The sequence below is a fragment of the Ranitomeya imitator genome, chromosome 2, assembly GCF_032444005.1.
Source record: "Ranitomeya imitator isolate aRanImi1 chromosome 2, aRanImi1.pri, whole genome shotgun sequence".
Lineage (NCBI taxonomy): Eukaryota > Metazoa > Chordata > Amphibia > Anura > Dendrobatidae > Ranitomeya > Ranitomeya imitator.
In genome coordinates, this window is record NC_091283.1 from 396384285 (window position 1) to 396402426 (window position 18142).

General features: G+C 43.3%; 1 protein-coding gene across 2 annotated transcripts; it reads right to left on the bottom strand.

Moving 5' to 3' along the window:
* Nucleotides 1-6878: 6878 nt before the first annotated feature.
* On the bottom strand, nt 6879-14134 carry LOC138667011 (oocyte zinc finger protein XlCOF22-like). Of its 2 annotated transcripts, none has more exons than XM_069755241.1 (7): nt 14085-14134; nt 13483-13632; nt 13174-13353; nt 12968-13091; nt 12792-12889; nt 11757-11847; nt 6879-8296 (listed from the first exon to the last, which is right to left on the bottom strand). In XM_069755241.1, exons 1-7 carry the CDS (start codon nt 14109-14111, stop codon nt 7122-7124), a joined length of 1845 nt encoding a protein of 614 aa, XP_069611342.1. In that variant the 5' UTR covers nt 14112-14134; the 3' UTR covers nt 6879-7121. The 2 variants fall into 2 exon arrangements, with proteins under 2 accessions (XP_069611342.1, XP_069611341.1); XM_069755240.1 differs by having other exon boundaries at nt 13483-13653; nt 14085-14122.
* Between the last annotated feature and the right edge of the window lie 4008 nt (nt 14135-18142).

An 18142-nucleotide genomic window follows, 5' to 3' on the forward strand; every position in this document is an offset into this window, starting at 1 on the left:
AAAACAGACACTAGGCTGTTGTGAGTTCTGTTTTTGGGCTCCCTCTGGTGGTTACTGGTGGTACTGGGTGATTTGTGTTCTGCTGTCTCTGGTGTCCACCTGTTTTATTAGGATTTGGGAGTTTCCTATTTAACCGGGCTTTCTTGTCATTTCCCCGCCGGCTATCAAGGTTATCAGAGTGTTTTGTTACCTCAGCTTCTGGCTTCAGTAATCTTCAGGACAAGCTAAGTTTTTGATTTTCTTGTTCCACGTTTTGCTTTATTTTTGTCTTGTCCAGCTTGCATATAATTGTTTCTTTGCTGCTGGTTGCTCTAGTGGGCTGTAATTGCTCCTCATGTTCCATGAGTTGGAACATGAGTTCAAGTAATTGCAGGATGGTTTTTTTGAAGGGTTTTTTGCTGACCGCGCAGTTTACTTTTGTATCCTCTGCTATCTAGTTTTAGCGGGCCTCATTTTGCTGTTTTCATACTGTGTATGTGCCTTCCTCTCATTTCACCGTCATTATATGTGGGGGGCTGCTATTTCTGTGGGGTATTTCTCTGGAGGCAAGAGAGATCTGTGTTTCTTCTAATAGGGGAAGTTAGATCTTCGGCTGGTGCGAGACGTCTAGGATCAACGTAGGCACGTTCCCCGGCTATTGTTATTTGTGTGTTCAGGTTTAGGGTCGCGGTCAGCTCAGGTTCCATCACCCTAGAGCTCGTTGGTGCTTGTCCTTTTGTGATTCCCTGCCATTGGAATCATGACAGTATAGCCGGCCAAAATGTTTGGGCTGAAGTAGGAGGAAAAGTAGTCTGAGGAAGTTTTTTTTTTTTTTCTCCTCTGAGGTTGCTGCTTAGCATTAATTGCAGCCTGGCTGATTTTTTTTTTTTTTTCCTCCTCTTAATCCTTGAATGGCTCTGACCTTAGCTGTTTATCATGGACGTCCAGAGTTTAGCTTCCAGCTTGAATAATCTTGCTGCTAAGGTTCAAAATATACAAGATTTTGTTGTACATGCTCCTATGTCTGAACCTAGAATTCCTATTCCAGAGTTTTTTGCTGGAGATAGATCTAGTTTTCTGAATTTTAGGAACAATTGCAAGCTGTTCCTTTCTTTGAAATCTCGCTCTTCTGGAGACCCTGCTCAGCAGGTTAAGATTATTATATCTTTCCTGCGGGGTGACCCTCAAAATTGGGCATTTGCATTGGCACCAGGGGATCCTGCGTTGCTTAATGTGGATGCGTTTTTTCTGGCATTGGGTTTGCTCTATGAGGAACCTAACCAGGAGATTCAGGCTGAAAAAGCTTTATTAGCTCTCTCTCAGGGGCAAGATGAAGCAGAAATATATTGTCAAAAATTTCGGAAATGGTCAGTGCTTACTCAGTGGAATGAGTGCGCCCTGGCTGCAAAGTTCAGAGATGGCCTTTCTGAGGCCATTAAAGATGTTATGGTGGGGTTCCCTGCGCCTACGGGTCTGAATGAGTCTATGACTATGGCTATTCAGATTGATCGGCATTTACGGGAGCGCAAACCTGTGCACCATTTGGCGGTGTCTTCTGAACAGGCACTTGAGACAATGCAATGTGATAGAGTTCAGTCTAGAAGTGAACGGCAAAACTATAGGCGGAAAAATGGGTTGTGCTTTTATTGTGGTGATTCAGCTCATGTTATATCAGCATGCTCTAAACGCACAAAAAAGGTTGATAAGTCTGTTGCCATTAGTACGTTACAGTCTAAGTTCATTCTGTCTGTGACTCTGATTTGCTCATTATTATCCATTTCCGTCGATGCCTATGTAGATTCAGGCGCTGCCCTGAGTCTTATGGATGGGTCATTTGCCAAGCGATGTGGGTTTAGTCTTGAGCCTCTGGAAGTCCCTATTCCTTTGAAGGGAATTGACTACACCTTTAGCTATGAATAAACCTCAGTACTGGACACAAGTGACCATGCGTATGACTCCCGTTCATCAGGAGGTGATTCGCTTCCTGGTACTGTATAATTTACATGATGTTCTAGTACTTGGTCTGCCATGGTTACAAACTCATAACCCAGTCCTGGACTGGAAAACAATGTCTGTGTTAAGCTGGGGATGTCAGGGGGTTCATGATGATGCACCTCCGATTTCTATCGCTTCATCTACTCCTTCTGAGGTTCCTGTATTTTTGTCGGATTATCGGGATGTTTTTGAGGAGCCTAAGCTCAGTTCGCTTCCTCCTCACAGGGATTGCGATTGTGCTATAGATTTAATTCCTGGTAGTAAATTTCCTAAAGGTCATTTGTTCAATCTGTCAGTGCCAGAGCATACTGCTATGTGGGATTATGTTAAGGAGTCCTTGGAAAAGGGACATATCCGTCCATCTTCGTCCCCTTTGGGAGCAGGTTTTTTTTTCGTGGCCAAAAAAGATGGGTCCTTGAGGCCTTGTATAGATTATCGTCTTTTGAATAAGATTACCGTAAAATATCAGTATCCTTTGCCTTTGTTGACTGATTTGTTTGCTCGCATTAAGGGGGCTAAATGGTTCACTAAGATTGATCTTCGGGGTGCGTATAATCTTATACGAATAAAGCAAGGTGATGAGTGGAAAACCGCATTTAATACGCCTGAGGGCCATTTTGAGTATTTGGTAATGCCTTTCGGACTTTCTAATGCTCCTTCAGTCTTCCAGTCCTTTATGCACGATATTTTCCGTGAATATCTGGATAAATTTATGATTGTGTATTTGGATGATATTTTGGTTTTTTCTGATGACTGGGAGTCTCATGTTCAGCAGGTCAGGAAGGTGTTTCAAGTCCTGCGGGCTAATTCCTTGTTTGTAAAAGGTTCAAAGTGTCTCTTTGGAGTCCAGAAGATTTCTTTCTTGGGGTATATTTTTTCCCCTTCTACTATTGAGATGGATCCCGTCAAGGTTCGGGCTATTTGTGACTGGACGCAGCCTGCATCTCTTAAGAGTCTGCAGAAGTTCTTGGGCTTTGCTAATTTCTATCGTCGTTTTATAACTAATTTTTCTAGTGTTGTTAAGCCTTTGACGGATTTGACTAAGAAGGGTGCTGATGTTGCTGATTGGTCTCCTGCGACTGTGGAGGCCTTTCAGGAACTTAAACGCCGGTTTTCTTCTGCTCCTGTGTTGCGTCAGCCTGATGTTTCGCTTCCTTTCCAAGTTGAGGTTGATGCTTCCGAGATTGGAGCGGGGGCGGTTTTGTCACAGAGAAGCTCCGATTGCTCGGTGATGAAGCCATGTGCGTTCTTTTCTAGAAAATTTTCGCCCGCTGAGCGGAATTATGATGTGGGTAATCGGGAACTTTTGGCCATGAAGTGGGCATTTGAGGAGTGGCGTCATTGGCTGGAGGGTGCTAGACATCGTGTGGTGGTCTTGACTGATCACAAAAATCTGATTTACCTTGAGTCTGCCAGGCGTCTGAATCCTAGACAGGCTCGTTGGTCACTGTTTTTCTCTCGTTTCAATTTTGTGGTTTCATACCTGCCAGGTTCAAAGAATGTGAAGGCGGATGCTCTTTCTAGGAGTTTTGTGCCTGACTCCCCTGTAAATTCTGAGCCCACTGGTATCCTTAGGGATGGGGTGATTTTGTCGGCCGTCTTCCCAGACTTGCGACGTGCTTTGCAGGAGTTTCAGGCGGGTAAACCTGATCGTTGTCCGCCTGAGAGACTGTTTGTTCCGGATAGTTGGACCAGTAGAGTCATCTCCGAGGTCCATTCTTCTGCGTTGGCAGGTCATCCTGGAATATTTGGTACTAGAGACTTGGTGGCCAGGTCTTTTTGGTGGCCTTCCTTGTCGAGGGATGTGCGTTCTTTTGTGCAGTCTTGTGAGGTTTGTGCTCGGGCTAAGCCTTGCTGTTCTCGAGCCAGTGGATTGTTGTCACCTTTGCCTATCCCGAAGAGGCCTTGGACGCACATTTCCATGGACTTTATTTCGGATCTCCCTGTCTCTCAAAAAATGTCTGTCATCTGGGTTGTGTGTGACCGCTTTTCTAAAATGGTTCATCTTGTACCCTTGCCTAAGTTGCCTTCCTCCTCTGAGTTGGTCCCTCTGTTTTTCCAGAACGTGGTTCGTTTGCATGGGATTCCGGAGAACATCGTTTCTGACAGGGGATCCCAGTTTGTGTCTAGATTTTGGCGGACGTTCTGTGCTAAGATGGGCATTGATTTGTCCTTTTCGTCTGCATTCCATCCTCAGACGAATGGCCAGACGGAGCGAACTAATCAGACCTTGGAAACTTATTTGAGGTGTTTTGTTTCTGCTGATCAGGATGACTGGGTTACCTTTTTGCCGCTGGCCGAGTTTGCCCTTAATAATCGGGCTAGTTCTGCTACCTTGGTTTCTCCTTTCTTTTGTAATTCGGGGTTTCATCCTCGTTTTTCCTCTGGTCAGGTGGAGCCTTCTGATTGTCCTGGAGTGGACATGGTGGTGGATGGGTTGCATCGGATTTGGAGTCATGTGGTGGACAATTTGAAGTTGTCCCAGGAGAAGGCTCAGCAGTTTGCTAATCGCCGTCGCCGCGTGGGTCCTCGACTTCGTGTTGGGGACTTGGTGTGGTTGTCTTCTCGTTTTGTTCCTATGAAGGTCTCTTCTCCTAAGTTCAAGCCTCGGTTCATCGGTCCTTATAGGATCTTGGAAATTCTTAACCCTGTGTCGTTTCGTTTGGATCTCCCGGCATCGTTTGCTATTCATAATGTGTTCCATCGGTCGTTGTTGCGGAGGTATGAGGTACCTGTTCCTTCGCTTGAGCCTCCTGCTCCGGTGCTGGTGGAGGGAGAATTGGAGTATGTTGTAGAGAAGATCTTGGATTCTCGTGTTTCCAGACGGAAACTCCAATATTTGGTCAAGTGGAAGGGTTATGGTCAGGAGGATAATTCTTAGGTGGTTGCCTCTGATGTTCATGCTGATGATTTGGTCCGCGTTTTTCATAGGGCTCATCCTGGTCGCCCTGGTGGTTCTCGTGAGGGTTCGGTGACCCCTCCTCAAGGGGGGGGTACTGTTGTGAGTTCTGTTTTTGGGCTCCCTCTGGTGGTTACTGGTGGTACTGGGTGATTTGTGTTCTGCTGTCTCTGGTGTCCACCTGTTTTATTAGGATTTGGGAGTTTCCTATTTAACCGGGCTTTCTTGTCATTTCCCCGCCGGCTATCAAGGTTATCAGAGTGTTTTGTTACCTCAGCTTCTGGCTTCAGTAATCTTCAGGACAAGCTAAGTTTTTGATTTTCTTGTTCCACGTTTTGCTTTATTTTTGTCTTGTCCAGCTTGCATATAATTGTTTCTTTGCTGCTGGTTGCTCTAGTGGGCTGTAATTGCTCCTCATGTTCCATGAGTTGGAACATGAGTTCAAGTAATTGCAGGATGGTTTTTTTGAAGGTTTTTTTGCTGACCGCGCAGTTTACTTTTGTATCCTCTGCTATCTAGTTTTAGCGGGCCTCATTTTGCTGAATCTGTTTTCATACTGTGTATGTGCCTTCCTCTCATTTCACCGTCATTATATGTGGGGGGCTGCTATTTCTGTGGGGTATTTCTCTGGAGGCAAGAGAGGTCTGTGTTTCTTCTAATAGGGGAAGTTAGATCTTCGACTGGTGCGAGACGTCTAGGATCAACGTAGGCACGTTCCCCGGCTATTGTTATTTGTGTGTTCAGGTTTAGGGTCGCGGTCAGCTCAGGTTCCATCACCCTGGAGCTCGTTGGTGCTTGTCCTTTTGTGATTCCCTGCCATTGGAATCATGACACTAGGCTTTCTGTGCCCCAAAATTGGTGAGAGATGGCACACACAGGACTGGCACTCTAGCAGAAATGCCAATCTTAATCTCCCACTACTTTTTTTGTTAGGGAGAATTGCCAAGAAATCAGGGCCAGTATTACACACTAGGCTTTCTGTGCCCCAAAATTGGAGAGAGATGGCACACACAGGACTGGCACTCTAGCAGAAATGCAAATCTTAATCTCCCACTGTTTTTTGTTATTAGGGAGAATTAAAAAAAAAAAAAAAGGATTATAGACACTAGGCTTTCTGTGTCCCACAATTGTAGAGAGATAGCACACACGACTAGCACTCAAGCACGAATGCCAAGATTAATCTCCCACTATTTATTTTTTTTCAGGGAGAATTTAAAAAAAAAAAAAAAAAAAAAAAAAAAAACAGGGACTGTCCTACAATTACTATCTCCCTGCAGTAATCTCAGCCAGGTATGGCAGGGAGCAATAACAAGGAGTGGACTGCTGCACAAATTACATCAAAAGTGTGGACAAACAAACAAGATAGCTGTGCAGAAAGGAAGGAACAACAGGATTTGTGCTTTGAAAAAAGCAGTTGGTTTGCACAGCGGCGTACACACAGCAATACAGCTATCAAGGAGCCTTCTAGGGCAGCCCAATGAGCTACAGCGCTGAGGAAAAAAAAATGTAGCTTCCACTGTCCCTGCAAACAAAAGGTGGTGTTGGACAGTGGAAATCGCTACAGCACAAGCGGTTTGGGGGTTAATGGACCCTGCCTAACGCTATCCCTGCTTCTGACGAAGCGGCAGCAACCTCTCCCTATGCTCAGATCAGCAGGAGTAACATGGCGGTCGGCGGTAACGCCCCTTTATAGCCCCTGTGACGCCACAGACAGCAAGCCAATCACTGCAATGCCCTTCTCTAAGATGGTGGGGACCAGGACCTATGTCATCACGCTGCCCACACTCTGCGTCCACCTTCATTGGCTGAGAAATGGCGCTTTTCGCGTCACTAAAACGCGACTTTGGCGCGAAAGTCGCGTACCGCATGGCCGACCCCACACAGGGATCGGGTCGGGTTTCATGAAACCCGACTGTGGCAAAAGTCGGCGACTTTTGAAAATGAACGATCCGTTTCGCTCAACCCTACCTGCCGCGCCTGCGCAGTAGCAGCTATTGGTGTCTATACAGGCGGAGCCATCTTGCTGGAGAAGAAAAAAAATTTCCTCCTCTGAGATGGCGCCGCCAACTCCTGAGCAGTAGCAGCTCTCGGCTGTCTCAGATAGCTGCTAATGCGCAAGATTTCTTTTCTGTGAAAAACATTTCCCACACTTTGAACATAAAAATTGCTTCTCCCCTGTGTGAGTTCTCTGATGTTTAGCAAAATCATATTTCTGAGAACCACATTTCCCTCATTCTGGGCATGAAAATTATTTCTCCCCTTTGTGAATTTTTCGATGTCTCACAAGATGCGATTTGTTTGCATAACATTTCCCACATCCTGAACAGGAAAATGGCTTCTCCCCTGTATGGCTTCTCTGGTGTGTAACAAGTTGTGATATTTGATTAAAACTTTTCCCACATTCTGGACATGAAAATAACTTCTCCCCTGTGTGAATTCTTTGATGTGTAATAAGATGTATTTTCTGAGTAAAACATTTACCACATTCTGAACATGAAAATGGCTTCTCCCCAACGTGCATTTTCAGATGTGTAACAAGACCTGTTTTCTGATTAAAACATTTTCCACATTCTGAACATGAAAATGGTTTTTCCCCTGTGTGAATTCTCTGATGTGTAACAAGACATGTTTTCTGATTAAAACATTTCCCACATTCTGAACATGAAAATGGTTTTTCCCCTGTGTGAATTCTCTGATGTCTAACAAAAGGTGTTTTGTCTGTAAAACATTTACCATATTCTGAACATGAAAATGGCTTCACCCCTGTGTGAATTCTCTGATGTTCAACAAGATTTGCTTTCTTATTAAAACATTTCCCACATTCTGAACATGAATACGGCTTTTTTCCTGTGTGAATTCTCTGATGTTCAACAAGAGATGATTTCTGACTAAAACATTTCTCACATTCTGAACATGAATATGGCTTTTCCCCTGTGTGACTTTTCTGATGTCTAACAAGATTTGTTTTCTTGTTAAAACATTTACCACATGCTGAACAAGAGAATGGTTTCTCCCCTTTGTGGATTCTCTGATGTCTAACAAATGCTGATCTGTTTCTAAAACATTTCCCACATTCTGAACATGAAAATGTCTCCTCCCCTGTGTGAATTCTCTGATGTATATCAAGATTTCTTTTGTCTTTAAAAAGTTTACCACATTCTGAAAATGAACATGTCTTCATTCTTGCGTGATATCTTTGACGTTTACCATGCCTTTGGTTATTTTTATTTTGTTTAAAAGTCTGTGACAAATCAGTAGAAAGAACCTGTTGAAAGGGATCAGATGATACATCTATGCTGTGAAAGGCTGCAGGAATATCTTGGATAATGACATACTCTTCAAATGTATGTGGTGTGATGCTAGGGTCATCTACTTTAACATCTGAAAATATCATATGTTCCTTTGAGCTCCTGCTACAGTCATCTGTCAAAAATAAAACAATTGATATTTTTCAATAACAGTGCCTTTTGGGCTTACTAATTCTCATATACATTTTATAACATTTATTTATTAGTGTCTATACAATTTGTAGTAAAATTAGATTTTGGCTTTAACCCCTTTGTGCCAATGGACGTACTATTCCATCCATGTGGGGTGGGCCCTACTTCCCAAGGACGGAATAGTACGTCCAGCGCTGTCGGCCGCGCTCACGGGGGAAGCGCGGCCGGGTGTCAGCTGCCTATCGCAGCTGACATCCGGCACTATGTGCCAGGAGCGGTCACGGACCGCCCCCGACACATTAACCCCCGGCATACCGTGATCAAACATGATCGCGGTGTGCCGGCGGTACAGGGAAGCATCACGTAGGGAGGGGGCTCTCTGCGGGCTTCCCTGAGACCCCCGCGTTGCTGCGAGGGTCTCCTTACCTCCCTCCCTGCTCCAGGCCCGGATCCAAGATGGCCGCGGCATCCGGGTCCTGCAGGGAGGGAGGTGGCTTCACAGCGCCTGCTCAGAGCAGGTACTGTGAAGCCTGCAGTGCTCTCAGACAGATCGGTGAAACTGTCAGATAACCGATCTGTGATGTCCCCCCCCCCCCCTGGGACAAAGTAAAAAAGTTAAAAAAAAAATTTTCCACACGTGTAAAAAAAAAAAAAAAAATTCCCATAAATTAATTTCTTTATCTAAATAAAAAAACAAACAAAAGTACACGTATTTAGTATCGCCGCGTCCGTAACAACCCAACCTATAAAACTGTCACACTAGTTAACCCCTTCAGTAAACACCGTAAGAAAAAAAAAAAAAACAGGCAAAAAACAACGCTTTATCATAACGCCGAACAAAAAGTAGAATAACACGCAATCATCTTGTCCCGCAAAAAACGAGCCGCCATACAGCATCATCAGCAAAAAAATAAAAAAGTTATAGTCCTCAGAATAAAGTGATGCAAAAATAATTATTTTTTCTATAAAATAATTTTTATCGTATAAAAGCGCCAAAACATAAAAAAATGATATAAATGAGGTATCGCTGTAATCGTACTGACCCGAAGAATAAAACTGCTTTATCAATTTTACCAAACGCGGAACGGTATAAACGTCTCCCCCAAAAGAAATTCATGAATAGCTGGTTTTTGGTCATTCTGCCTCACAAAAATCGGAATAAAAAGCGATCAAAAAATGTCACGTGCCCGAAAATGTTACCAATAAAAACGTCAACTCGTCCCGCAAAAAACAAGACCTCACATGACTCTGTGGACTAAAACATGGAAAAATTATAGCTCTCAAAATGTGGTAACGCAAAAAATATTTTTTGCAATAAAAAGCGTCTTTTAGTGTGTGACGGCTGCTAATCACAAAAATCCGCTAAAAAAACCCCGCTATAAATGTAAATCAAACCCCCCTTCATCACCCCTTTAGTTAAGGAAAAATTAAAATTTAAAAAAAATGTATTTATTTCCATTTTTACATTAGGGGTAGGGCTAAGGTTAGGGCTAGGGTTAAGGCTACAGTTAGGGTTGGGGCTAAAGTTAGGGTTAGAGAATAGGGTTGGGATTAGGGTTAGGGGTGTGTCTGGGTTAGAGGTGTGGTTAGGGTTACTGTTGGGATTAGGGTTAGGGGTGTGTCAGGGTTAGGGGTGTGTTTAGGGTTACCGTTGGGATTAGGGTTAGGGGTGTGTTTGGATTAGGGTTTCAGTTATAATTGGGGGGTTTCCACTGTTTAGGCACATCAGGGGCTCTCCAAACGCGACATGGCGTCCGATCTCAATTCCAGCCAATTCTGCGTTGAAAAAGTAAAACAGTGCTCCTTCCCTTCCGAGCTCTCCCGTGTGCTCAAACAGGGGTTTACCCCAACATATGGGGTATCAGCGTACTCAGGACAAATTGGACAACAACGTTCGGGGTCCAATTTCTCCTGTTACCCTCAGGAAAATACAAAACTGGGGGCTAAAAAATAATTTTTGTGGGAAAAAATTTTTGTTTTATTTTTACGGCTCTGCATTATAAACTTCTGTGAAGCCCTTGGTGGGTCAAAGTGCTCACCACACATCTAGATAAGTTCCTTAGTGGGTCTACTTTCCAAAATGGTGTCACTTGTGGGAGGTTTCAATGTTTAGGCACATCAGTGGCTCTCCAAACGCAACATGGCGTCCCATCTCAATTCCTGTCAATTTTGCATTGAAAAGTCAAACGGCGCTCCTTCCCTTCCGAGCTCTCCCATGCACCCAAACAGTGGTTTACTCCCACATATGGGGTATCAGCGTACTCAAGACAAATTGTACAACAACGTTTGGGGTCCATTTTCTCCTGTTACCCTTGGTAAAACAAAACAAATTGGAGCTGAAGTAAATTTTTTGTGAAAAAAAGTTAAAATGTTCATTTTTATTTAAACATTCCAAAAATTCCTGTGAAACACCTGAAGGGTTAATAAACTTCTTGAATGTGGTTTTGAGCACCTTGAGGGGTGCAGTTTTTAGAATGGTGTCACACTTGGGTATTTTCTATCATATAGACCCCTCAAAATGACTTCAAATGTGATGTGGTCCCTAAAAAAAAATGTTGTTGTAAAAATGAGAAATTGCTGGTCAACTTTTAACCCTTATAACTCCCTAACAAAAAAAAAATTGGTTCCAAAATTGTGCTTATGTAAAGTAGACATGTGGGAAATGTTACTTATTAAGTATTTTGTGTAACAGATCTCTGTGATTTAATTTTCAAAATTTTCGCCAAATTTCCGTTTTTTTTCACAAATAAACGCAGGTAATATCAAAGAAATTTTACCACTATCATGAAGTAAAATATGTCACGAGAAAACTTTGTCAGAATCACTGGGATCCGTTGAAGCGTTCCAGAGTTATAACCTCATAAAGGGACAGTGGTCAGAATTGTAAAAATTGGCCCGGTCATTGACGTGCAAACCACCCTTGGCGGTAAAGGGGTTAAATCAATAGGCCTAAACCATTTCCATAGGAGTCTCCCTGCTATCTCAGTTTTGTAATCCTTATCCTGAATTCAGGTTTGAGTAAAATAAATGTAAAGAGATCCAGAGTAAAATTATTATATTATATATCTCATTGATTGGAAAAACTGTGGTCTTGCGTATGATAAAATAATAAGGCATACTTACCTGATAACTGGGACCACTTCAGCCGCTTACTAATCTCAGCGGTGACCGATGAATTGTTGCTGTGACCAGTGATTGGACGCAACAATCGTATTTCTGCACATCCAGAACACAATGTACAGAGATTTACTCTCTCTATTTATTCTGAAAAGCATCATTTCAATATTGCCTAACGACATTTTGCAAAAAAACATACAGTAAATATAAAAAAAAACAAGTATGAAAATGGTGAGTAATGCACCCTAAAAATTAATCACATAATTGTATCAGAATCTGGAAGAATAAAATCTGTGACTTCTCAGCATTTAGTGGTCACTACTAACCTGTTCGGTTATCTGTAGGAATCTTCTCTTCACACCGCTCATCACCCCTCACATATGTCTCTGTAGTATTAATATGGGGCAGATCTTTACTCTGAAACAAAAATTGGAAAAGTCTCAGACAGATGGGAAAGTTGTGTGAAAGAATAGAAAAGGTTATAAATTCAAAAGATGACCACAAATGACATGACAGCAGAAGTTATCAAGAGCTGCTAGACTGTATAAATCCAACCTGTTGGCTGTTAATTCTAACCTAAAGCTTCTATAACCAGAAAATTGCGAGAAGATTCTGACAACATATAATTTCTACGGTCAGCTTTATCCCGTCACGTTACCATGGCCATCAGAATCTAAGCAATTTGTTGTTGATTATACTTGGTGTAGAAATGTTGGCCAATGAAGCCAGGATACTTTTTTTTTACTTTGGGGCATGGGGCATTGTCCTCCTACCACAGGGTAAACAGCTGCCACGAAATTATGAACTTGGTCGTCCACAATGCTTAGGTAAGATCTCCATCTTTTCCAGACTGAAACGATCAGTTCACTTGAATTTCCTATTATTTTATGATTCAGTTGCATTTTGCATAAGTTGTGTACCAATTGTTCCTGAGAACGGTTGTTAATATCTTTTTTATGAGTTTTTAATATCCACATGATCCCCTTTCAATGGAAGTTTATTATCAATTGCAATATTCACTGTAGAGTCTTGATACAATATACATATAAATCTCACAAAGTTGGCAGTTTCTGAAATACTGGTCCTGACCCTAGCACCGATGATTGTGCCTCATTCAAAGTTGCTCAGATCACTCTTGTTTTTCAATCTAATGTGAATTCACACTGAAAAATTATCACTTCATTTTTTGCTGAACTCTGGTGTCATTGGTCTAATTACCATATACAGAAATTTTAATTATGTCTCTAATAAATTGGTCACTCAGTGTATAATTCTGGTGGATAAAAAAAAACTGAGCACAAGACCTTCACAGCCTTCTACACATCATAGGGGAGATCTCATGACACCTTCTCTCCATCTACCTGATGATCCTGAGGAACGTTGGGATCTTCTTGTTTACAGTCCTGTGGGAGAAGAGGACGGGGACATCTCTCTGGTGTTGTCCTCTTACTGGATAGAACTGGAGGAAACACATACAGGGACAGAATTCATTCTTTACATACAGATAATTATAGGCCGTGTGTATTTAATCTATTACCTTGTAATGTGAGGGGCTGGGGAACCTCCATCATGACGTCCTTGTAGAGATCTTTGTGTCCTTCTAAATACTCCCACTCCTCCATGGAGAAATAGACGGTGACATCCTGACACCTTATAGGAACCTGACACATACAATGATACCGTCATCCCCCGATCCCTCCATAGCGTTACTGTATAATGTCCCAGCATTCCCAGCAGTGTCACCTCTCCAGTCAGCAGCTCAATCATCTTGTAGATGAGTTCTAGGATCTTCTGGTCATTGATCTCCTCGTGTATCAGGGGGTGAGGTGGAGGCCCCGTGATCGGGCTGAGGGGTCTTCCCCATCCCTCAGACACAGGGGCCTGACAGTGCTCCCTAGAGGTCTTCTTCACTACTGTGTAATCCTGGTTATGGAGAGACACGTTAATAAACCTCACTACAGACATATCCAGAGTCCTCACCTCTCCAGTTCTGTCCATCTGTTATTCCCATAGATAAGAATGATGTAATGTGACGTCATCAGAATCTCTCACCTCTCCAGTAAGCCGGAAGAGAATCTCTAGGGTGAGGGGTAATATCCTCTCCGCCATCTTGTCCCTGTCCCTATCCGTCCTTGTAGGGTCACTCAGGAGAATTCTCTTATATAGAAGATCTCCACTGAGAGGATCCGATATTGTAGAGACCTGAATGGGGAGAAGATGACGCTGTAACAGAATAAAGATCCCATGTAATATCACAATTACTGGAAAAAATAAGGGTAAACATATGAGGAAATATAATGTGTAGATTTAGTATTCTCTCTTGTATGGATGGGAGCATGTAATATATGAAGGCAGCTCTGTCACCGGCGATACCAGAAAATGAAGATGGTGGAGACACTCAAATTGGGATCCATGTAATAAAGATGAAGGGAGGCCTGAACACCATGTGCTTTATGTCCGTCCCCCCAGAATCTGCACAGGGAGTGGTGGAAATTATCACTACAAGAGCCGCTCAGGTCACAGGGACCCAAGAAATATGGAGACCGGCAGAAACACAAAGATAAAGAGAAGAAACCTCCATCAGTAAGTTATATAGCAGCACTGAGGGGGTTAATGTCCCCTGCGCCCAGTAATGGGGAATCTCCAGCACCTACCTCCACCTGCAGAGCCGCACACCACATATATGGCTGTTCTGTGCGCACAGGACCTGTGATGAGGTCACAGGAGGGGAGGAGTCAGGGGTCACATGATCAGGGGCCTCAGTGTCTGCAGGACTCTGCTGTGCTGGTTGTGATAATAATAATAATAATGTTATTTCTATGGCACCAACATATTCCGCAGCGCTGTACAAATAAGGGGGGACGTGTACAGACAACAAAGACAATACAGAGTAACGCATAGTTCAGCAGTTACAGGAGGCGTGAGGGTCCGGCTGCTCACAGGCTACAATATAAGGAAATAGGGGGACACAACACATAGGACGTGCCGTCATGTACGGTGCAGCCATCAGTATGATAAATAGGGGTTTTCACATAAAGTTGCAGGATCCGGTCATCAGCCAGGATCTGTCATGTGCAGTCACCAAGTGCTATTGGTGCACGGAGGATACGGAGACAGATAGAAGGGACGAGACTGAGGGAGCAGGGGAGAGATAGATTAGTGAAATGAGGTGATAGGTGTCTAAAGAGATGTTTTTAAAGCACGCTTAAAAATGTGGGGACTAGGTATAAGTCGCATCATCCGTGGTAGTGCATTCCAGAAAACTGGCGCAACATGAGAGAAGTCTTCAAGATGTAGGTATGAGGATCGGATTATGTAAGATGTTAGTCTTAGATCTGTTGCAGAACGGAGAGCACGGGTAGAGTGGGAGATGGAGCTGAGGGAGGAGATGTATCGTGGTGCTGAGATGTATAGGTGAGAATTATATGTTTATATTGTACTCTTTAACCCCTTTCTGACATCGGACGTACTATCCCGTCCATGTGGTGTGGGCCCCTATGACCATGGACAGGATAGTACGTCGCAGCTGACATCCGACACTATGTGCCAGGAGCGGTCACGGACCGCCCCCGGCACATTAACCCCTGGCACACCGCGATCAAAGATGATCGCGATGTGCCGGCGGTGCAGGGAAGCACCGCGCAGGGAGGGGGCTCCCTGCGGGCGTCCCTGAGCCCCCCGCAGCAACGCGATGTGATCGCGTTGCTGCGAGGGTCTTACCTCCCTCCCTCCCTGCTCGAGCCCCGGATCCAAGATGGCCGCGGATCCGGGTCCTGCAGGGAGGGAGGTGGCTTCACAGAGCCTGCTCAGAGCAGGCACTGTGAAGCAGCCTGCACTGCTCTCAGATCGGTGATCTGACAGAGTGCTGTGCAAACTGTCAGATCACCGATCTGTGATGTCCCCCCCTGGGACAAAGTAAAAAAGTAAAAAAAAATTTTTTCAAATGTGTAAAAAAAAATAAAAAAAAATATTCCAAAATAATGAAAAAAAAAATATATAATATTCCCATAAATACATTTCTTTATCTAAATAAAAAAAAAAAAACAATAAAAGTACACATATTTAGTATCGCCGTGTCCGTAACGACCCGACCTATAAAACTGGCCCACTAGTTAACCCCTTCAGTAAACACCGTAAGAAAAAAAAAAAAAAAAAACGAGGCAAAAAACAACGCTTTATTATCATACCGCCGAACAAAAAGTGGAATAACACGCGATCAAAAAGACAGATATAAATAACCATGGTACCGCTGAAAACGTCATCTTGTCCCGCAAAAAACGAGCCGCCATACAGCATCATCAGCAAAAAAATAAAAAAGTTATAGTCCTGAGAATAAAGCGATGCCAAAATAATTATTTTTTCTATAAAATAGTTTTTATCGTATAAAAGCGCCAAAACATAAAAAAATGATATAAATGAGGTATCGCTGTAATCGTACTGACCCAAAGAATAAAACTGCTTTATCAATTTTACCAAACGCGGAACGGTATAAACGCCTCCCCCAAAAGAAATTCATAAATAGCTGGTTTTTGGTCATTCTGCCTCACAAAAATCGGAATAAAAAGCGATCAAAAAATGTCACGTGCCCGAAAATGTTACCAATAAAAACGTCAACTCGTCCCGCAAAAAACAAGACCTCACATGACTCTGTGGACCAAAATATAGAAAAATTATAGCTCTCAAAATGTGGTAACGCAAAAAATATTTTTTGCAATAAAAAGCGTCTTTCAGTGTGTGACGGCTGCCAATCATAAAAATCCGCTAAAAAACCCGCTATAAAAGTAAATCAAACCCCCCTTCATCACCCCCTTAATTAGGGAAAAATTAAAAAAATGTATTTATTTCCATTTTCCCATTAGGGCTAGGGTTAGAGTTAGGGCTAGGGATAGGGCTAGGGTTAGGGCTAGGGTTAGGGCTAAGGTTAGGGTTAGGGCTAGGGTTAGGGCTAGGGTTAGGGTTAGGGCTAGGGTTAGGGTTAGGGCTAGGGTTAGGATTAGGGCTACAGTTTGGGTTGGGGCTAAAGTTACAGTTAGGGTTTAGATTACATTTACAGTTGGGAATGGGGTTGGGATTAGGGTTAGGGGTGTGTCTGGGTTAGAGGTGTGGTTAGGGTTACTGTTGGGATTAGGGTTAGGGGTGTGTTTGGATTAGGGTTTCAGTTATAATTGTGGGGTTTCCACTGTTTAGGCACATCAGGGGCTCTCCAAACGCGACATGGCGTCCGATCTCAATTCCAGCCAATTCTGCGTTGAAAAAGTAAAACAGTGCTTCTTCCCTTCCGAGCTCTCCCGTGTGCCCAAACAGGGGTTTACCCCAACATATGGGGTATCAGCGTACTCAGGACAAATAGGACAACAACTTTTGGGGTCCAATTTCTCCTGTTACCCTTGGGAAAATACAAAACTCGGGGCTAAAACATATTTTTTGTGGGAAAAAAAAAGATTTTTTATTTTCACGGCTCTGCGTTATAAACTGTAGTGAAACACTTGGGGGTTCAAAGTTCTCACAACACATCTAGATTAGTTCCCTGGGGGGTCTAGTTTCCAATATGCGGTCACTTGTGGGGGGTTTCTACTGTTTAGGTACATTAGGGGTTCTGCAAACGCAATGTGACGTCTGCAGACCATTCCATCTAAGTCTGCATTCCAAATGGCGCTCCTTCCCTTCCGAGCTCTGCCATGCGCTCAAACGGTGGTTTCCCCCAACATACGGGGTATCAGCGTACTCAGGACAAATTGGACAACAACTTTTGGGGTCGAATTTCTCCTCTTACCCTCGGGAAAATACAAAACTGGGGGCTAAAAAATAATTTTGGGGGGAAAGATTTTTTTTTTTAATTTTCACGGCTCTGCGTTACAAACTGTAGTGAAACACTTGGGGGTTCAAAGCTATCACAACACATCTAGAGGAGTTCCTTAGGGGGTCTAGTTTCCAAAATGATGTCACTTGTGGGAGGTTTCTACTGTTTAGGTACATTAGGGGCTCTGCAAATGCAATGTGACACCTGCAGACCATTCCATCTAAGTCCTCATTCCAAATGGAGCTCCTTCCCTTCCGAGCCCTCCCATGCGCCCAAACAGTGGTTCCCCCCCACATATGGGGTATCAGCGCACTCAGGACAAATTGGACAACAAATTGTGGGGTCGAATTTCTCCTGTTACCCTCGGGAAAATACAAAACTGGGGGCTAAAAAATAATTTTTGTGGGAAAAAATTTTTGTTTTATTTTTACGGCTCTCCATTATAAACTTCTGTGAAGCCCTTGGTGGGTCAAAGTGCTCAGCACACATCTAGATAAGTTCCTAAGGGGGTCTACTTTCCAAAATGGTGTCACTTGTGGGGGGTTTTTACTGTTTAGGTACATTAGGGGCTCTGCAAACGCAATGTGACACCTGCAGACCATTCCATCTAAGTCTGCATTCAAATGGCACTCCTTCCCTTCTGAGCCCTCCCATGTGCCCAAACAGTGGTTCCCCCCACATATGGTGTATCATCGCACTCAGGACAAATTGGGCAACAAATTTTGGGGTCCAATTTCTCCTGTTACCCTCAGGAAAATACAAAACTGGGGGCTAAAAAAATAATTTTTGTGGGAAAAAAATTTTGTTTTATTTTTACGGCTCTGCATTATAAACTTCTGTGAAGCACTTGGTGGGTCAAAGTGCTCACCAAACCTCTAGATAAGTTCCTTAGGGGGTCTACTTTCCAAAATG